Genomic DNA, 22,256 nt, shown 5'->3' on the forward strand with positions numbered 1-22,256 from the left:
AAGAGATTAACTTCTTTGTTATTAGCAACTATGTGTAAACTTGTGTCCTCATTTTGGTTTGTGCTGTGGTTTTGTTGACAGCTTATGTCTTGCTTACGTTTTTTCCCTGCAACTAAAAATTGCTGTTCCTATTAGTACTTGGGGGGTGGGAAGGGGGAAGGGGGAATGGCCCATCAAGAAGTGAAAACTGTCATGCTAAAAATGCATAAAATTACTTTAGTGAAAGTTCCTTACAGTTCTGGATAGAAAAGAGGAAATAGGAAGAGATGCTTTTCTTTTGGTTTGGTTGCGGTTTTTTTAATCAAGAAGAAAATAATTTCCTTGTCTCTTGAGAACAGCTTTGTGTACAGTTGTCCCTGCTCATGGAAAGTGTTGCTGCTTCTTTCCTGCTTTACTTTCTGGACATACAGCGTCTTATGTACCACAGCACATATACCAGGTGCCAACCATAAATATTGGCCATGTGAGGAGCTGACAGATGACATTTGAATTGCTCTCCTGTACTGATGGTGGATAAGTTTGATCTGGTAAATGTCTTACCTGCTGGAGAAGATCTCTGTGGAGAAGGACCTGGGGGTCCTGGTGGATGACAGGTTGGCCATGAGCCAGCAGTGTGCCCTGGTGGCTAAGAGAGCCAATGGGATCCTGGGGTGCATCCGGAGGAGTATAGCCAGCAGGTCAAAGGAGGTGATCCTCCCCATCTACTCTGCCCTGGTCAGGCCCCACCTGGAGTATTGTGTCCAGTTCTGGGCTCCCTGGTTTAAAAAGGACAGGGATCTCCTGGAGAGAGTCCAAAGAAGGGCCACAAAGATGATTAGGGGCCTGGAACATCTCCCCTATGAGGAAAGGCTGAGTAAGTTGGGACTCTTCAGCCTTGACTAAGGGGGGACCTAATAAAAGTTTATAATTATCTGAAGCAGGGGATGCAGAGGGAATCAGCCAGCCCCTTTTCAGTGGTCTGTGGGGATAGGACAAGGGGCAATGGCTGCAAGTTGGAGCACAGGAAGTTCCGCACCAACATGCGGAAGAACTTTTTCCCAGTGAGGGTGACAGAGCCCTGGGACAGGCTGCCCAGGGAGGTGGTGGAGTCTCCATCTCTGGAGATATTCAAGACCCGTCTGGACGCCTATCTGAGTGATATGTCCTAGGGAGCTGCTTTGGCAGGGGGGTTGGACCCGATGATCCCTGGAGGTCCCTTCCAACCCCTACAACTCTATGATTCTGTGATTACCAAGAAGAAGGTTTTGGAACTGGAGATACTCCTGCCACGAATTGCAATGTTTCCCTCCCCTTGCCTCTGCAACAACCTCGCTTGGTTTTATGGGCTGTTAATCAGAGCTGTAATCAGTCACCAATCTGCAAAAGTGATAGCAGAGCCAGTTTTCACTTTTTTCTTTCCCCTCCTCCTCCCCAGCTAGGGCTGCCAGCCATTCTGGCTCTTTGTTAAAAGAACTTCATAGTATTTACTTGAGAATTTCAGTGTTGCTGGCTTTCTCAAGGTCCAGTCCTCCTCCTCCTCCCTTGCAGGGGGATCTTGCAAGATGTCATCCTGTATTTGCATTTAAAAATACAGAACTAAAAAGAACTTCAGGTTAATCTGAATCCGCTGTTTTAAGCTTCTGTGTACCTAGGTCCATGATTAAATAGTTCAGTGGGAAGCACTTCTCTCTCACCAGTGCTTCTCCTGAGACTAGAAAGAGCTTTATGTGGCTTATATATGCCAGTTAATGTCCAGTATGTCTGCTGCAGTTTTTGCATCTCAGTAGTATTTTCTTTGTTAACCCTAATAGATGGTATTCAGGTGATGAAACTATTTCCATGAGCTGAAGAACTAACTTTCTCCTCTCCTTTCCATTTCCATAGGTTGTAGAATGGAACTTCTGGATAAAACAATCAATAGCTACCTTGATGTTTGGCTTGGACCCAGAGGTAAGGTTTGTCAAAAAATAAATACAGACATAAAACTGATGTTGAAGTGCAGATACCAGAACCGTAAGAAAGAACTTCCTTCTAACATCTGGACTTTCTTTAGTATCTGCAAAGCATCCAAATTTCTTATTCTGTAGTAAACAAGAAAGTCCATTCAGTGCTTCTGATCTTTTGACCGGAAGAGCTGCTAATTATCCAGCTATGACAGTCAGAGGTGCTGTTCTTCTTACTATTACTTAAGCTCCTGTTGTTAGTCTTATTGAACAACTTCTCTCACTCAGATATTTGCTCTATTTTTTTTTTAATAATTTAATAATAGCTTTCTTTGTGTGTGTGTGTGTATTTGGTGAAATCCAAGTACTCTTGACCTCATGATCAGAGCTGCCAAGGAATTTTTCACTGGAAAAATCTCTGGGTTTTGGAAAGCATAACTTCTTTAAAACCATTCACAAAACACAATGGTCTTGGTAGGTTTTTCATTGGGAAAAAGTCTACAGGTGAAGAACTGCAATCCTGGTTAGCATGAGGAAGGCAGAGTCAGTGGGATGAGGACAGATGGTGACCTTGTGGTGAGGGCTTCCAGCTGGGGTGGAGATTGCCGAGTTCCACCTGGTCCTGACCAGGGGGGATTAAATGTCAGCATCCCATAAGGAGCATGCACATTGATGCTGCTCAGTGGCATGTACTCTTCTGCCTGATTGCTTCAATAGCATCTTTCCTACCTCATTTTTGTCCTGGTGAAACTCCAGTGGTGGTGGTGCCACTTCTTTGCAGGACAAGGTCCACAGGAGTTAGAACAAGCCTTGGATCTTTCAAAGCATGCATTCTGTTTGCTTTTAGTAGTTTTGTGCCCTTGTTGCCCTCTCCTACTCACCCCTGGTTTGTTTAATTAGCCTGGATGTTCTGGTATGACTTAGTGTGTGTGTTGGCAGATGGTCTATATTTGTCATGCCTTGAAAATAATGAACCATAAAGGTGGCAAATCCAAACGATTCCCCAACTTTCTTAACTACTTCCTAACCTACACTTTAAGGCCTCATTTCTTATGCCCTCTAACATAAAGTCAGGGCTGTAAATGCCAACAGTACTTGAATTGTTCATTTATGGTTTGGTAAGCTTGGTTTCAATCCTTTGTGCAGGACTTTAGTGAGACGAGAGAAATACTGTGCTGTTGCTGGATATGGACAGTACAGTTGTGGTTCAGAAGGATCATGCGCTTATCCCAAGTGACTTCCCTGAAATCCTCTGATTTGGGGTGGTTTATCTGTTTTTCCTGAGCAGCTGACATGTTGCTAACTGGATTGGTTAGTCAGACCGGACTGACAGCTCTGTGTTTCATGGCTCATACAAGGACTCCAAAAATTTAATCCTCCTGAGTAGCACATACATGAGTCTAATTGGGTTAGTATTGCTTAGAAAATAACTACTGAGGTCATCCATTAATAACCACAGAGGTTATTTGCTTCACTCGTAGCTTTGCTGGCTGTGGAGGACATAAGACGTGTACTATGGGGAAACACTGGTTTGAGACAATAAGGAGGGAAGGGGACCTGTTGAGCATATTTTTTATAATTTAGGCTCATCTGAGGTATTCAGGGTGAAAGATCATTCTGAACTGTAATCAATATTTAAAAATAGTAGCGGTAATTATTTAGGAATATCTTTGCCTTAGGAAGAGGATTCTTTCTGGTTTCTTTAACGCCTGGATAACTAAAGTTATGTCATTTGTGAAAGGTTTTTTGTGATGAGCAAAGTGGCCCTTAATAAAAGGGCTCGCTGCTCTCCCTTTGTCTTTCTCCAGTAGATCCAACACTAGAAGCATTTTGAGTAAAGCTTTTTCTGGATGATTGAACTCCTCCCTTTACAAAATGTAAATGGTTTATATGTTTTTGTTTGTTTCAGATCCCAGAGTAAAAGGATGGCTTCTTCTGGAGAACTATACACCTACCTTTATCTTCTCAGCCTTGTACTTACTAATTGTGTGGCTAGGACCAAAGTACATGCGGAATAGGCAGCCGTTTTCCTGCCGGGGTATTCTAGTGCTCTACAACCTTGGACTTACGTTGCTTTCTCTGTATATGTTTTACGAGGTAGGAGAAAAGGGGTTGGGTCGGGGTTATTTTGTAGTATCTATTTGAATTATACTGGCTTATGTTGAAAACTATGTCTGAGGACAGTCCTCCTAAACCTGGGGAAACACCTGCAGAAATGTTGACTACCGTTCTTCAGTGTCACTTCTCAGGGGAGGCAGCCGTAGTTGTAATGTTATTTCTTAAGGACAGCATGAAACAAAACCCAGCTTAAACATCTGTGCTGACCTTGCTTAGCGATGGTTCAAACGCTTCTCTTGCTCGGTGCAACTGAAGGCCTGACCTTGCAGCATCAATCTCTCCTTCAGTAATACCTCCTTGCCTAGAAGTCGTTCTCAACCTGATTGTGCTGGGGGATTGTACAAAGTACTTCATAGCAAAACTACGGATTGATTCAGAGCACAAAATGGGTTTTATTTAAATTATCATGCACACACTCTTCATCTCTCTTTCTGTAAGATTACAGTAACTTATGTCCTCTTAGAATTACAGAATCACAGAATGCATTATGTTGGAAGGGACCTTTAAAGGTCATCTAGTCCAACCCCCCTGCAGTAAGCAGGGACATCTTCACTGGATCAGATTGCTCAGAGCCCCATCAAGCCTGACCTTGAATATCCATAAGAATAGGGTGTCCTCCACCTCTCTGGGCAACCTGTTCCAGTGCCTCACCAACCTGATAGTGAAGAAATTCTTCCTGCTGTCTAACCTAAACCTGAACAGCTCGAATATAAACCCATTGCCCCTCGTCCTGTTGCTGCATGCCCTTACAAACAGTCCTTCCCCAGCTTTCCTTCAGGTACCCGAAGTCTTAGTCTTGTTGAAACAATTTCATCAACACGTTGTGATTCATCTGGTTTTTTGGAAGTTAAAATGTGACCATACAAATAGATTTCAAACTGAATTGGACTTTCTGTGGACTTACTTTCTTTTTTTTGTGATTGGACTCGATGATCTTTAGGGTCTCTTCCAACCAATGTAATTCTATGATTCTATGATCTTTTCCTAACAAAATGAAGACCTAGTATAAAGTGTTTCACTTCCCAGAGAGCACTTCAGCTGCTTTTAGTCAAAGTTGTATGTTTTTTATTAAAGTGAAAATGAGGAACTATGGCAGTGTAAACAAGAATGTGGTCCGGAAATGAGTGTGTGGCTTTAATGTACAGAATGCTCTGGCTTGCTTTCAACCAAAAAAATTTTTTTTTTTTTTGGCATATACTTAGAAGTATGTGCAAGCTGTAATTCTCCTTTAAGTTTGTAGTTAATTCTATAGTGTTTTGCAAGATGAGTGTTTAAATAGGAAGCAATTAACATTTCAAGTTATTTCTTTTGTGTAGTGAATTATCTGGTCAGAAATTATTGAGTTATTAAGAACTTTGATACTTAATTCTTTGGGGGGAAGTGGTTTTGCGTTCAGTAGGTACTTGAAACAACTTGCATTCTTGATGTGCTTCCATTTGTAACCTCCCTGTCTGGATGTTATAATCCAGAAAAATTTGTCTGTTTAATTTGTGTAAAATGATCATTATGGACTTCATGTACATCACCTGCATTATTTTGTGCAGTTGTTATTTATAATTATATAATAATCTATTGTTTTAACCTCCAATTATGTTGTTAAGGGTTTACAAGTGCAGACTTCTCACTTATACTAAGTGTGAACAAAACTCTCAAGATAGCCAGTCTTTTCTCCTTGAATACTTGGAATAATACCCACAGTTTGAAATGAAAATTACTGTAGTATTCTTCCATGTTACAAAACTTGCTGATAAATTTATAATAGAAAAGATCTGAACTATTGGTCTTGTAAATACCTTTTTTTGCTAACAATGGACTGGTTACCAAGAAGGGACTATTTATTGTACACCAAGGAAGCCCCCACGCTTGTAACCAGCTGAGTAGCTTTCATATTGTGGAGGAATGAGACATCTAAAATGCCGTCACTATTCAGGCTCCTCTTTCCTATGCAGTGAAACACCTCACATCAAAGCGAATACATCTCTTAACAGAACATTATCTGTATGGAAGTGTTTGTTGGTATTGTTGTAAATTTACCTTCTCTTTACAATTGGGACTACGCAGTTGTGAAGACTATTAAATGAACTCCTGACAGTTGCAAGGGAATGTGTTTGGCAGCACTTACAAGCTAAACATGAGGGCAAGTGATGTTCTTCAACAAGGGACTGATACTGGAAGAATGCTGCCAGGTAGAGAGCCATGCTGATGTAACACCGTGCTGCTAGACCTGTGCAGGGAGAGAGCTGAAGGGCCAGGTGATAGGGAAAACTCTGCTTCCCACACCTCCAGGTATATTCTCTAGCTGTAGTGCCTCCACAGTTACCTGTGCCAGTGCAAGGCAGGCGATACCCTCGCCTGGACCACATCAGTCATCGAAATCTGGCTTTGAAGGATTAACCAGGGATCAGTGGCACTTTATAGTGCACGTGCTCACGTTTAAGATGAAGCAGTGAAGAGCAGCATTCAAACAAGAGAGATGTAAATCCCTGTTCTCTTCCTTGTTGTCACTTTGAGTTTCAGCCCTGGCTGGGTGATTTGGCAAAGCAGAGAGAGTGACAGGTACCCAATTATTCAGCATGCAGACCTGTTTTATTTTGGGGGTCTTTGTTAGCAAAACTAGACCAGATACCGACCACCCAGACTTACATTCAAGAAAACTGGTCAGTGATGAAGGCTTACTTTCTTAAGTAATCTTTTCACGGCCTTTTTTATTTCATCTGAAAAATGAATTCTCTGCCGAATCTGCCTGAGAAAAGTCTCAGGTTTCCCTGATGGGTGAGATGATGGGCATGCTGTAGGAAATGCATCCTAGGAGTGGCACCCTGTTTTAGGAGGGAGGGGACTCAGGGAAGAGGTGCCATAGCAAGTGAGCTGCAGGTGACAGCTTGCTGCCAGGCTGGTCTTCCCCATTTTTTCTCTACATGTCCCAAAGCACCCTTATCTCTGTCCTGAGGTGACAGCGTTCATGTAAAGATAACATTTCATGTCTCCGCAGGCTGTTGCTTACTTTGATCGGACATGTGAACTTCTGCTTCACTTCATTCTAATCTTCCTGTTTTGAAGCTCATAAACCCATCACGCCTTGACAGCATGATGCAGTGCTGGGTCCCTTATCTGCCCCTCTCCAGAGAGTCGCAGGCTTTGGTTTTATCACAAAATCCCAAAATCCTCCCCAGTAATACCTCTTGCAGCCCAGTCAGACTGGTGTTAGTGTGCTGGGGTATTTAGGTAGCAGAGTTGATTAAAAAAAGGACATGCCACAACATTTTAAAGAATTCAGCAATGGAATTTCAAAACTAAAGCAATACAAAAAAAGAAAAAATATAATGTAGGGGAAGGAAGTACAAGTTGCTTGAGCACAAAAGCAGCTTCAGGCTGTGGGGTTTTCCTGCTGAGCTGAGGGGCTTTTCTGGACAGGTTCATTTCTTGAGAGACAGTACAAGGCATCTTTGGTTGTGTTACACTTTAGGTATTGGACATGTATCCCTTGGAGGAAAAGCTCTTCAGTTTCAGTGTGCTAGCCTTTACCTGGGGGAAGTTTACGGACCACAGCATTAGTGAGGGATGCTATTTGGATTAAGGACAATATAAACATTGTGATTATCCCTCTATTCCTAACACTTCCTTGAACTATGAGAACAGGATGGAAACATCTGTAAGCTCTTAACAACATGATCACAGCACAATGTGGTCTTCTGTCTGAGGGACTGGCGGGCACCCATGAAGCCACACAGGCTTTCCCTCGACGCCTTAAGAGCAGTTTGGTGCAGGGATTGCTCTGGGATGTAGCTGGCTCTTTAGCAGGGTATCACTTTTAAGCTGGTGTGCTTTGCAGAGCCGTGCCTGTCCTTTGGCTAGCAGAGGAGTCCTCCCACGTCCGCCTTCCCTTCGCTGCTTGGATGGAAATATTGCTTGGGTCTGCTGTTGATGTGCACGGCTGCCCTGCTCTCACTGTGGCAGGGTGGTATTGATTGATCTCTAATATATGAGATCATTTCAGGTCTATATGTTATGATATTACAAGATGTCTTTTTCCTTTTTTTTTTTTCCTTGCCCTAAATAGCAGCAATAATTCTATCTCAGAAGGTCAAAAATGATGACCTAGGCTGACTGGGTATTTTAAAAGCTAATTTAGGAGAAAATGAAGTGTGAAGGAAATAACACGGAGAAAAGGTAGGCCATTGAAGTGATAATCTTTATTATACCATTTAGAATTAGCTTCCCATTCACAGTTCAGAGCAGTGTTTAATTGTACCAGTTATTGTAGTCCTTTAATGAAGTGATCCTTTTAAATGACTTATAGTACAAGGAATTTTACACCATGGCTTTGCAAAGGTTTGGTTTTTTTTATTCTTCATGAGTATAGGTAAGTCCAAAACCAGACAACTTGCTTGTGCAGGGTATTTGTCTCTGACTTTAAAATTTTTGGGGGGGACACATAACAATTTCCTCTTTTTTTTACTTGGGAATCATCTAAATTTGTTGCTTCTGTCCTTGCTATCCCCAAGAGGAAAAGCATCTTTATAAACAACATCCAGTGATGCCTTCTGTTGCAGTATTAAAGGGGAGCTCGCTTTTGTCCTTGTACCCTCCTCTGGTCCCACCCTCAACCTGCCTCTCCATCTCCCACCCGTGGATGGGTGGGACATAGACACTAAGCTTGCCTCTTGCTTCCTGGGAGGTTTCAGCCAGCCTGTTTTCAGGCAGTGTTTTCAAGCAGCAGGCTCCCCGTCATCCGCTCGTGACTAATAGCTGGTTGTTACTCTTGAAAGTGATTCCCCCATGTTTGAGGTGTTACTTGTTATGCCAGGAAGTCAGGGAGGCAATGGCATATCCTGTGGAGGAAGTCACTTGTCTGGGGAAGGATGTAATGTCCTCAGGATAAGTGAATTATTTAAGGAGATCTTGAAGTGTCACAGGAAGGTAAACCATCAGTTGCTAGCTGTTAAGGGTAGCAGCACTGAAGATGTAGTCTGTTACACGGTTGAAAAAAGTGTAGTTTGATCTCTGTGTATGAAATTTCTTGGAAATGTAACTTTTTCTTTCCAAAAACAGTAAGAAGAAAAATATATTTACTTTGCTTGGTTGTTTGCTTTGTCCAATAATTAGATCATGAGCCAAGAGGGAAAAACATCTCTTAAGAATCTGCCTGGAGTATGACTGGGCAAAACGCACACGCTGTGGGGATAAGATGCTACCGCTTATTTTTATTCTGGTATACCCCAACTGGAAGAACTTTATGATTCATCCTCCACTATGATTCAGTCAGTGCTTGGAGGTTGAATTCACCCTAATGCCCCACTGGGGTGCCCGTGAATCCCTTGGCACCAGACATCTTGGCAGAGCCACTGTGGAGATTTGCACATGCCACAGGGTGCAGCCTTCTCCCCAGATGACACTTTCTTCTTTGATCTTCTCAGCTGGTGACGGGAGTATGGGAAGGAGGATACAACTTCTTTTGTCAGGATACACACAGTGGAGGAGAAGCTGATATGAAGGTAACGTAATCAAGACTTGTAGCTAATAATGTTTCACACTGTCCCCATGTGTGTAAGTGGAGAGCAGAACAGTATTGATTATATGGATTTTGTTCAAACTATATGCTTTTTTCCTTTCCTTTTACAATACAACGAACATTGCAGTGTCAAACATATTAGTTAATCTACAGTATACTCATAGTTGGTGTTTTGGTGAGTGATGATCTATAAATTTTCAAAGCGTTCCCAGGTCAAAATCCAAGGATTTGATCTTCAGACTGTATCCAGCTGCAGTGTATTGTGACTTCCCTTCTCTTTCTGAGATGTGATGGTTTCTTCTGGTCACTGCTCAGATCTCCTTTACAGAAAGCACTGTGGGACCAACTCTGCTTAAATACTTTCTTGTTTTTATTGGGACACCCCAGGTGCACAACAGTAACGTCTTGTAAAGGTCTCTGCATTCCATTTTCAATTGTAACTGTGGGTTTGTACCCACAGATCTCCTGCAGAGAGATGTGAGGCTGCAGCCTTACAGATCTCATCAGCATCTTCAATCCAAGTAGTGCACAGTAGAATCTGGATTTTAATTTAACTTAGGTACCAGAAGGGTTGAAAGCCCCCACAATGTTCAGTGCTTCTAAAACTTCTTTCTTCCTTTCCAGATCATACGTGTCCTCTGGTGGTACTACTTCTCCAAACTCATTGAGTTCATGGATACCTTCTTCTTTATTTTGCGGAAAAATAATCATCAGATCACTGTTCTGCATGTCTACCACCACGCAACGATGCTGAACATTTGGTGGTTTGTTATGAACTGGGTGCCTTGTGGTCACTGTAAGTACCGGGCCATGGTGGGGAGCACTTGCAGCAAGGGCCTTATTGTGGTTTTCTTTTGGACAAGCCAAACATCTCTGGTACCTTCAGCTGCAGGATTTGTTGTGTCCATATTAAGCTGCTCCACTGAACTGCAGCTATTGCAGAGAGATGCAGTTATTAAGCCACAGAGGTGCCAGTTAAGGCATGACGACTTAGTTTGCAGAGTTTGCATGGCAGTGTGATGTTTATCAGCTGCAGTAGTCCAGCTCGGACACCAGTCAACCTTATGTTCTCTTTTTTTGGGGTGGCTGCAGATCCTCTAATGAAAGATTAGACTTTTTCCAAGCCAGAGCCAGAAGCTCATTCCAGCTGCAGGATGGCTAATCTTGTCCCTGTATCTGTCAAGCTCACTGGAGATGTCACTTTCTTCATTTAATCTTGTTATACCAGCAGCCATAACAAATTATTTCAATTAAAATCTTGTCCCCTGAGTGCTAGTGAACTTGATCAAATACACCTTAGGTAGAAGATTTCTGTGTGTCTCTTGTCTGAATGGCGCTGCGCACTGGCTGCCGTGCTTCGAGGTCACTGCTGTTAGCTGGCATCCAGTTTCCTGACTGCATTAGTGTGGCTTAGCTGTGGTTCTGATGTGCAGCTCATGGGTACTGGCTTTGTTGAACACTCACCCGAGAGAAACCTTTTGAAGTGCAGGGGATGTGAGCTACCAGCAGTGCAGACCGAGAGGCTGGGTTGCTCAGGAGTCTGTTCTCTGAGCCAAGCAACATAGAAACTCGGATTTGTTTCGTTGTCAGCACAACAGTGAGTAATGCTGAACTTATAAAAAGTGTGCATCTGGAGCCACGTTCTCCTCCAGGGAAGCTGATCCCTGTTTATACAGCAGCCAAAAGTGCAGATACTTGGGAGTCTATCTGGTGTTTGTGTGGTCTTGCAAATACTTTTGTGCTATTTCTAGTGATGTGTTTTTCTTCTTCCTTTCTGAGCTCTGTGTTCTGAAAGTTTCTTTAGCAACTAAAGGTGCTGTAAGCAAGGACAAAATAAAATGGCTATCTTGCAATTTCTGATGATATCTGTTGCTTTTGGCTATAAAAAACAAAATAGTCTCCTGCCTGGAAGGAAGTGAAATAAGCCTAAAATTAGATGGGTGAAGCGATCAATTGTTTGGCATGTTTATGTGCCTCCTTTATATCAGTTTCCTCAGTTCCCTTGAGAAGCCAGAATGTAGATGTGAAAAAGAATAAATTGAGGAAACAAAAGTAGAAAGCTGGTATGAACTGCACAGCTGCAAAGCAGCTCAGCCAGTCCACTGGGTGAGCAGAAGAAAAGGGGGGGGGGGGGAATAAATCTCATTTTTCTTCTAAGAAAGTTTTAAATAGTAACATTTTGAACTTGTTATTTTTGTAGGTTCCATGAAACAGCATGTTCCTGGTAATACAGTGTACTTTCTTTTTCCTTTACCCTTTTTTTTTAGCTTACTTTGGTGCCACACTGAACAGCTTTATCCACGTCCTCATGTACTCCTACTACGGATTGTCTGCTGTTCCAGCAATGCGTCCGTATCTGTGGTGGAAGAAGTACATCACTCAGGGGCAGCTGGTGAGTGATTAGCTCTTCAGGGCTTCAGCAGGCTCTTGTATTAGTGATGGGGTCCCCCTGTCTTTACAGAGTTAGAAAATTTTGGCAGTGGGTAGAAGAAGGGAGAATGAAGGCTAATACTTTCCACATCTTTAAGTGCCTAAATTGCCTTAGAAATCCAGCTTCTGCACCTCTGTTTGTTCTTTTTTTGGGATGGGGGGGAGCTGTGGATTGATGGTGTACACAGATGAGTGCTGAGACCAGCAGGGTCTTCCTCCACCGCCCCACGTTGTGTGGCTGGATGTATCTGGGAGTTGCAGCCCTGGGTCTTCTGGGACTCACTAGCCAGAGAGGAGGGAGAAGTTTTTTCTTCCAAGCCTGCTTGAACTAGCATGTTCTTATCAGTGTGATTGCTCAGGCTGGTGTTGAGATGACAGACCAGAAATGATGTGCAGCTAACAAGGCCCTTCATTCTAGTCCCACAGGACAATGGCTTCTGTGTCTCACTTTTGCATGCAGTTGCAAATGGTTTATTAAAAACTGTTCAATATTTCTGGTCTCCTTCTGCACTTTAAATGGCCAGATTTTTTTCTCTTGTAATTCTGTGTTGGACTCCTTGCATCCATCTGTATTGTTTCCTGTGTATACAGTGATGAAGCCTGAATGCTGTGTGCCAGAGGTGAAAAGAACAACAAAACTGAGCAATATGGTACATGCTGTAATGATACTGCACAAGAACCAGGTTTCAATGTGTATAACGTGTCAGAACACCATGGGGAAACCCAAAACAGGGGTATTCTGTCTTCCTATTTTGAAGGTGGGGAAACTGAAGCCTAGAGATAGACTACAAGAAGGACTTTGAGGTGCTGGAGCAGGTCCAGAGAAGGGCAACAAAGCTGGTAAAGGGTTTGGAGCACAAGTCTTAAGAGGATCAGCTGAAGGAACTGGGGTGGTTTAGCCTGAAGAAGAGGAGGCTGAGGGGAGGCCTTATCGCTCTCCACAACTATCTAAAAGGAGGTTGTAGTGAGCTTGGGGGTTGGTCTCTTCTCCCAAGTAACAAGCAATAGGATAAGAGGAAGTGGTTCCAAGTTACGTCAGGGGAGGTTTAGATTGGATATCAGGAAGAATTTGTTTACCAAAAGAGCGGTCTGGTGTTGGAACAGGATGCCCAGATAGGTGGTGAATTCACCATCCCTGGAGGTGTTCAAAAAATGTAGATGTAGCACTCCAGGACATGGTTTAGTTGACATGGTGGTATTGGACAGACAGTTTTGATGATCTTAGAGGTCTTTTCCAACCTTAAAGATTCTATGATTCTGTGATTTTTTTGTTATCTTCCATCTTGCTCTCCCTCCCCTCCCCCAGCACCCTCTCAGAGCTGTGAATAGGTTTAATAACCTTTGCTGGTGATGATTAATAGCATTTGCTATTCAGAGTGTTGAGTCTCAAAAGCTCTTACTTTTTTAAGCACTCTCCTTCCTGAGGGCACTAAGTATTGTAGCAGTGGGATCATTGCTTGGGAGTCAGGGTTGCTTTGTGTGTTGGTTTTTGGGGTTTTGGTGGTGGGGTTCTTCTTCTTCTTGCAGATTTAGGTGCTGTTCTTCACCCTGGTTGTTTGAGTGCCACAGAGTGCAAGTGTCTCGGTGCTTCAGTTGCTCCCCTGGCTATTGTCACAGCTGCTTTCACTTCTCTGCCTGCTCTGTCTACATAGCTGCTAGGGCAGCAGAATAGCAGAGAACACAACACTCTTTCCCTTTTAAAATAAACATTCCCTAATCTGGTAGCCTTCATGTAAGGATGAATTTTGCCTGAGGCCCTCTGCAGCACTTAAACCGAAGATCTGCGTTTCCAAAAGAGATAACTGAAGATAATTAAACCCCAGTCCTCCTTCCTGCCTCCCTGGCTTCCCTGCAGCATATATCCAAAAATTCTTACACTGGAGCCATGCAGTCCTTGTCTGTGGGAGAGGATCATGGGATCCACGTGTAAACCCAGTGGGCCCAAATCTTTTGCGACTGAAGCAGTGAGATGCATAGCTACTCTGTTAGGATGGTGGAGCCAAACCCCAGTGAGCATTCACTACAAAGAAGGTGGTCTTTGTTCCTTAGCATATTTATAGCTCAATTCTACAGAAGTTACTCTCGTGCTCTAAAATGGAATTATATTAATCAACTAAAACCACTTAAGTAACAGAATACCACAGCCTGACTGTCTGCTAACTCAGGTTTACACTTAGCAAGACAGAGAAGATAAACTTGTCAAACGCACAGCATTACATATTTTTGACTTGTTTTGGAAGTAACTCATGAGATTTTTGTCACTAATGGCACTTTTTTTTTTCCTCCTTACGTTCTTGTGCTCCATTTCTCCTCCTCTTTTCTTTTTTTTTTTCTCTCCCCAGACTCAGTTTGTCCTGACAATCTTCCAGACCAGCTGTGGTGTTGTTTGGCCGTGTGCATTTCCTCAGGGGTGGCTGTATTTCCAGATTTCTTATATGATTTCTTTGATTATCCTCTTCACAAATTTCTATATTCAGGTAAGAGTAACGCTGGTCGAGTCTTTGTATCTCTTGGGAAGCTGTTTATGGAAAGATGTGCTTGAAATATCCTGTTGCTATCTTCTCGTAATATGTATACAATCTTGAAGTACTAGTTGTTCGGCCCTCTGGTTTTGAATCTTCTGATGTTTTGTATCTGTAGTTCAGAACAATTAGTAATTTCGGTAAGCAGAGTGGCACAAAGAGGCATTTTAATAATGCAGACAAGGGAGAGGAAGAGCTTTATTGTAAGAAACAGCTTTCCAGTCTGAAATAAAATGGCAGCCCGTGAAGCACCCGAAGGAATAGTTCATTACTGCTCTCAGAAGGGGAAAGGCTTGTTTTATATCCAGGGAAACTGCCCAAACTCCCAACACACACAGTCTGGTTTTGGCTCACCTTTACCGGCATTTGCTTGTATTTCCACGTGGAAAATTGGCATTTTGAATTGTTTTTCTACAAAAACTGATTTCATGTCTGAACAGAACCAGACTTGGTATGTGCTGTTCTGAGTAATCAGGCACTGAGCAAAGATGTACCCGTCTTCAGAATATCAAACCAACATAGTACTGCCCCCAAACAAGCTAACTCTGTTATGTATTGTAAAAGTCTCTTGAAATATGTGAGCATTTTGGGTCTGGTAAGAGTGATTCAAGGGGGGGGGGGGGGGGGGGGGGGTAAACGTAGGAGGCTTCTTTATCTGATCTTCTAGTGCTTCTTAAAATCAGCCCCATGGTCCATATCACTCAGTGCATATGAACATGCTAATTAAATGTGATAGTACATTCCCAATATCACTTTACTTCCTTAACAAATTTCGCTCATATTTTAACATTTAACGGTTTAACTTCCTTTCACACACACATATTGGGAAAGGCTTTTGTCAGGCAACTGAGCCCCTTTCACAAAGACTAATTCCTGTGTATTTTTTCCCCCATCTGTAAATTTTTTTGGGGTGTCCTGTTACCTTTTCCTTCCCATGTTGTCCAGCACCAGTTTCTTTCACATTTCTGTCTCTGAACATCCCTCACTGCTCTTGTTTACCCGCTTCTCTGCCTTTGTTTGAGATAGTCACCTGCGGTGCATCAGACCTCCTTCCTTACTTGTCATTTTGAGTATATTCTTCTGCCATACTCTGCTCATAAAATTGCTTCCCTTGTTTTGAATTCACTGTTAACACAGCGCTACCAGTGCTACCCATCATACTACCAGGCCTTTTTCTTTCCCAGTGAACTAATTCTCCTGCTGTGATGAATGAAAGGCGTAGTATAGCCTCACATGCAAAAAATGGTAGAGCTTGTTAGACTCTGCCACCGTCACAAAGTCTTTAAAAATGATGGATGCAAGTTTACATCTGAGCTTCTTGAGTTACTGTGAGGAAGTGGTTATTTATATCTTGATAAGCAAAGCCATGTGTCCTTCCATATATTCTAGACTTACAACAAGAAGGCATCCTCGAGGAGGAAAGAGTATCAGAACGGCTCTACGGCCACTGTGAACGGGTACACAAACAGCTTTTCTTCCCTTGAGAACAATGTGAAACAAAGGAAACAAAGGAAGGATTGAAGACCAAACTGAAAAACCATTTTGATAACCCCAACAACAAAATCATCTGATTGTAAGCACAATAAGAGTTGTGCACTAATACTCTAACAGCTACTGTAACTATTCCTGCCTAGAATAGTGTGATTTATGTAGGACTTAACCAGTGCAAACACCCTAGAAACTGTATAAAGAACATAAAAGTAGGTTAAAGTTTAAAAATAATTCTGGGCTGTCACTGACCCCGCTATAGACTGTGGAAGGGAGTATTATCGTAGTATCCGACACTGCTGTTGCCTTACTAGTCAATATGATAGGTGCTGAATTATGATTCACAATTTGAAAACACTGTAATCTAAACCTCCATTTTTTTTTACTGTAGATCATGCATGTGATTGTAGAGGTAATTTGTATGATGCTGGTTTCAGTAGATAAACACACATGCCTTAAATTAAAAGCAGGGCCCAAAGCTTATTACTGGTTTAAAAATTAGGGTATGTTTCAACTTTTCAGCCGACTGACTTTTTATTAAAAAGTCATTTAGAAGAATCCATTGATCATTTTGCTGTTCTGTACGTGATACACGGCGTTGCGTATCTCCTACGCGATACAGTGAAATTGGAAATGGCGCATTTAGTTTTGTATATTTGGCTTTAACTGACTATAGGGTCACAAACCAGATGGAAAAGTTATTTTACCTTTTTAATAGATCTTATTTTTTTATTTGAACTATGTCACTAATGTAAAATTAATTGGCGCTTACACAGTCCAGTAAGGTTTAAATATTGTCTCTAAGGTTTAGAGTATATACAGGGTGGACCCATCTTTTCTTTCCTCCTTTTTTCTTTCTTGTCTTATTTTTGAGAATTCCTACAAGCTAAATGAAGAGTGTTTTTTAATATGGGAACTGGCAGAATTTCAAGTGTTATTACCATAGCCATATCCACATTTTAGGAGCTACTGTTTAAGTCTGTGATGTATCTGAGAGCGTATTTAAAAGCAAAGACAGAAAGATGCTTTTCTGATAGAATTCTGATAGAATCTGTGTTTAAGTTGGTATCGGTGCCGTTCTTCATGTAGCATATGTTCATTTTTAAAATGTGCCTAACACAAACATGGGTGGGGTTTTTGGGGTATTTTGTGGGCTTTTTCCCGGTTTTTTGTGGGCTTTTTCCGAAACAAGCAAAATTAAATGGTCTAAGTCATATCTAATGTTTTTTAAATGTTACTGAAATGTGCTGGAAATGTCTGTTTCTGTAATGTGCGTTGTGTGTATCACCGGTAATGTTCTGGCTTGTTATCTGAGGATTTGGTTTGAGTGCTTGTTAAAGCTACTCCCTGTGTAAAATCCTGCCTTGCGCATAGGAGGAGTCGGTTGCAAAGCCAATATCTGTTGCTGGTATTCTGGTATCTGTCGTGGTGGAGTTTGGCTTATGAATATCTTATTCATTAAGCTCTGAAAAAATGAATAGTACAAGACATTCTGCTGGTCATAGCTCAAGGTTAACTATTTGTTTTTTTGATATTTATATAAATGCCAGTTTTAACTTTTTTTTTTTAATTAAATCTTTTTTAAAATTTTTGCACATCTCTTAGGGAATTATTAAGTTCTCCTACTAGCCTTGTGGGTTTTCATTCCTTGTTTTGAAGGAGACAGTGTCTGTTATGTTTACATTATCAAAGCTTGTGCATGTGTCTTCATTTCTAGGTACTGGTTTGCAGAGTCTTTACATAGCTCAGTACAGCAGCTATAATGTTCAAAATAGGCTGTCTAAATGTGCTAGAAATAAACCCTTGGCTCATCCGAATATACCGACGTTGTTAATGTTTGACATGGTTTAATCATTAAAACACTTTTGATGATCTCTGCCTGAATTCTGGTGGGTTTGTACGGATTCAATGCATTGCTCCATCCCGTGTCAGGCCAAGGAAGAGCTGTCGTGGTGGAAGGACAGCGGCAGATACCCAGAGAAATGGAGCACAGCAGACATGTGACAGCAGATGCCTTACAGAAACCTGTGGCTCTTAATAAATGCTGTTCCCTTGCCTGACTGTAGAAATACTTGTCCATGTGATGGATTAACCCTCCCGCTGACGTCACTGACTCACTTGAATGCAGAGCAGCCTGAATGGCTCCCAGACAATGAATGCCAGGAGCAAAGCTTAATATGGTGGAGAGGGGCTTCCTGCCTCATCTGCCCTGCCTGTAAAATGGGAATAATGCCTCTCTCCAGAATGGGAGCATTTTTGCTATATCCTTACAGCTTCCCTTGCCCTGAAGGATTGTTTCTGAGCCCTCTCTGATTTGAGTGTTGCAACAAGCCCAGATAACTTGGTGATGGACTCAGTAAAAACATAACTACTTTCATCACTGTCGTCTTGCTTGCAGGCTGTGAAAAAAAGAAACCTAGGTGGGGGAAATAGGTTTTGCACTCAGATGTCTCATGCTATGCTGGTCTCCTTTGGGAGGGAGCTCCAAATGCCTGAAGTGGTTGGTAAGACTGTTCTGTTCCCTACACGTGCAAAAATCAACTTGGAAATTGAGTGGTTTTCTAAGTGGGACTCGGTAAAGTGCAGTTCTTTGGATGATGAGACAAATCTACTGGGAGCACCTAGAAGGCAGAAGCTGCAGCAACTGGGCCTTTTCTGGTGAGCCAGCTGAGACTGGGCTGCTGCCCTAAACTTAACCTTCAACGCCAGTGACAAAATGACATGGTTTGTCACCATGTAGACCCAGTGACTGTCCGAAACTGACAGATGTGGGCCTGGGAAGATGTGTAGCATCAGTAGTTTTCATACCTCCAGGGAGAGGATTGTAGCTGGGTATTCTTCTATAGTCTCAGCAGCAACTGAAAAGTGTCTGAGAGCTGTAGGGGTTAGGTCAGACATCACTTCACCAAAACTGACAACCAGACTGATGGATGGAGGCAGGAGCCTTGGATCTGCCCACCTGTCTCAGCTTCCAGTGCGTTACCTGTCCTGGGGCAAGTTAGCAGCCTTTGGATTGCCTCAATTCCCCGATCACTTGCAGTTCTCCTAATAGATGTAACTGTGATTGGCACTTGGGACTATAAACCAGTCCTTCAAAAACACTTTACAAGTTGTAAAGGCTGGAGAGATGATAAAAAGACCAACTGCTGCCAAGGGGACGGAGAGGTTTTATGTAAAGTTGGCTGGGGAGATGGGAACACTTCAGTACCTATTTGCAAAGGGTGAATGACCAAGCTTCAAACTGTTACTTTAAGATCTCTTGCAGATCATGAGCTCACCAACTCCCTTCCCATACTCAGGTCCTACAGCCCGAGTGATGGAGAGGGAGGTGAATACTTCTATTAAGCTGGGAATGGGATAGGTGGGCTCAAATGCCCAGAACATTAGCTTTTCTTAGGGCAGTCCTGGCATGAAGACCCTGAGTGCTGTGTCAGGGAGGTACAAGCCACCACTGGGGCTGGGGTCACTCTGGCACTGGGATTCCTGAGTTGGCAGAGGGCAGTGGAAACGCTAAGAACAATTCTGGAAATTCAAGAAATCTTTGTGGTTGTCCCTGTATTTTACTTCATGCAAGGCAGGTATTAAATAAGCACTGGACCTTCTGATAGGACTTCTGCTGCTAAAACTGTGGCAAAGAAGCCCCCAAAGCCCCAAGCCTAACAGCTGTTCTTGGGGTGTTGCCTCCCCTTCTGATACTTGGTAGCTGTCCTGAGGTGTAAGTTGACAGAAATGCATATGTGTTGGGTGAGACTGGGATGTATGTTGTTAAAAGGCATGTGTTGTTCGAAAAAGAGATGTAACAGTAAGCTAGACACTGAAGAGAAGTATAAATAATCAGAGGCCAAGTTACTTTGGCAGTGTGGGTTCTGCTGGGAATCCCCTTGAAGCAGTGCAGGGGGTGATGAAAATATGGATAGAGATCTTGTGTTTGAGAACTGCTGCTGAGAGCTCCATTGGTACAGAAGATTAATGTGCATTGCTGCTGCCATCCTCTTGCCAAGAATTACTGAACCAACAAAGATGATTAGTTGTAATCACCAGGATGTTGCAAGATCTGGTTTGAAAAGCAGACTTGAATTCAATTGTTGTCTTTGAATGCATTTAATTTAAATAGATGGATATACAAAACAAGATCCATATGTTTCTCAGTTTTGGTAGAGCAAATTTGAATGAGCTGCAGCAACTAGAGTCCCGAGGGCGCTCATGACAGGGCAGTAGCAGAGGCATTGTATTTTAAGTCAAAATGGTTTGGTGGGTTTTTTTGGTTGTGGGTTTTTTTTGGTTTTTAAGAAGTGTGTTTTAAGTCAGTCAAGTTGGGATTTGTAGAAGGAGGAGAAAGTGCTATGTATCTTGTATTTCGAGGATATATGTAATGTAGATGTCATGTTTTCTACAGGAAGAATCTAGAAAGCGCTACCTGGTAACTGGTAGGCATGATAGTCTGACTTCAGTATGATGAAAGGTTTCAGAGCAAATTGGAAGAATCGTTGAGTACAAGGAAGTTAACAGCAAATGGGAGAAAATGTACTGTGTTTTCTGGAAGGAAACATGCTTGACTTACCAATTTTTTTGTTTAATAAAAAAAATACAGTGTAGACAAAGAAAATACATATTCCATTCATCTGGAACGGGTACTGACAATTGCCAAAGTGATTATCTGAACTAGAGAGTGTGGTGACGAGCAACAGGAACTATGGACAAGCAAGGGTCAAACTCATGAGAGGTCAGCTTGTCTCAATGCTTTCAGCCTGAAGGGAGCCCACCAGTAACGTTTTCAGTAATGACCTTGGTATAAAAAGTAGGAATGTTTGCAAATGACAACACGAGGAAGCACTGTCCGTGCCAAGGAAGATTACATCTACAGCAACAACCAGGTGACCTTGGTAGCTGGAGTGAGAGATGGGATTAGTGTAAATCCCCTTTAGAGACCAGTAACAGAATTTCAGCTGTTTCCATGGGAGTTTTAGTTGTTAAGGACTATTCAACAGCCTACAGGTGCTACTATTAAAAGAGGAGGGGTCTTATTTGCTCATCAGTCCATCTTTAGTGGAAAAAGGAATGTGCTAGAGCAGGGGAGTGGGGCTCTGGTAGGACTTCCTTTTGATGGATACACATTTTTCCCTCACTGTGATCTCCAAGAAAACCGATTCTAAAAGAGTCATACAGAAGAGTTACTGGGATGGTCAGAAAAAGACATCTTGCAACATGGGAGTGTAGCAAAGCCAAGGTTGAGAAGCAGTGCAGCCTACACAGACATTGTGACAATAGCATGAAGAAAAATGAGTTATTTTAATTGTGCTGACACAAAACAAATGGGTACAAACTAGCCAAAAGTAAACTTAGGCTAGAAATTGGAAGAGGGCCCTTGTTAGTGGAATATGGCTCTGGAGCAGCTTTCTCTTAAGAGCAGCATTGGAGGTCTGTGGGATTGATTTAAGACAGGGTTCTGGCCGCTTCTAAAGTTTGTAGGACTGGGTAATGGGACTTCCTGGTGTCCCACACCGCAATCTGACCAAAAGCAGATGATACCTGCTCTGTGAAACCATACTTAAGAAAGGGCAAAACAATGCCCAGCAGAGAGGAATGAGGACAAATGTGTGAGAAACAACCCTGCAGACACCAAGGTGAGAGAAGAAGGAGGGGAGAGGGTGCTCCAGTTGCCAGGGCAGAGAGGACCACACCAGAGCAGACACCCACACCGCAGCCCGTGGAAGGCCACATGGTGGAGCAACTGGACGTGCCCTGCAGGAACTGCAGACTGTGGAGAGCCCGTGCTGGAGCAGGCTTGTCCTGAGGGACTGCAGCCCACAGGAACAACCTGCCCTGGAGCGTGAGGAGGAAAGAGCAGCAAAGAGAAGCTGTTATGGACTGACCACCACCCCCCACACCACCTGGAGCAGGGAAGAGGCAGAGGGGTCAGGATGAAGGAGTGAAGCTGAGCCTTGGAAGAAGGGGGCGGGAGGGAGGTACGGGGAAGGTGTTTTAGATTTTTGTCTTTCTTTCTCACCATTCAACTCTATTTTATTTGGTAATAAATTAAATTATTTTGCCCAAATCTGTTTTGCCTGTGTCTGGTGGGTGACCTCCCTGTCTTTATCTCAACTCATAAGCTTCTAATATAAGTTTTCTTCCTCATCCTGTTGAGGAGAGGGAGAGAGCAGCAGGGTGGGCAGCTAGCAGCTAGACAAGGTCACTTCACCCTACCTGGGCACTTCTTACAAAGCTAAAGGTTTAGGCAGAAAGCAGCTTCCTGGATGGTAAGAA

The 22,256-nt window shown here is 42.7% G+C and overlaps 1 protein-coding gene across 1 annotated transcript; it reads left to right on the plus strand.

The window, feature by feature from the left end:
* The first annotated feature begins 1,868 nt into the window (after window positions 1-1,868).
* Window positions 1,869-17,876, plus strand: ELOVL5 (ELOVL fatty acid elongase 5). Its single transcript, XM_084262421.1, has 7 exons — window positions 1,869-1,929; window positions 3,832-4,019; window positions 9,458-9,535; window positions 10,177-10,348; window positions 11,820-11,944; window positions 14,325-14,459; window positions 15,894-17,876. The coding sequence occupies exons 1-7, from the start codon at window positions 1,872-1,874 to the stop codon at window positions 16,023-16,025; spliced, it is 888 nt and encodes a 295-aa protein (XP_084118547.1). The 5' UTR covers window positions 1,869-1,871; the 3' UTR covers window positions 16,026-17,876.
* Window positions 17,877-22,256: the final 4,380 nt, after the last annotated feature.

Source organism: Gallinula chloropus (assembly GCF_964237585.1).
Source record: "Gallinula chloropus genome assembly, chromosome: 3".
NCBI classification, from domain to species: domain Eukaryota; kingdom Metazoa; phylum Chordata; class Aves; order Gruiformes; family Rallidae; genus Gallinula; species Gallinula chloropus.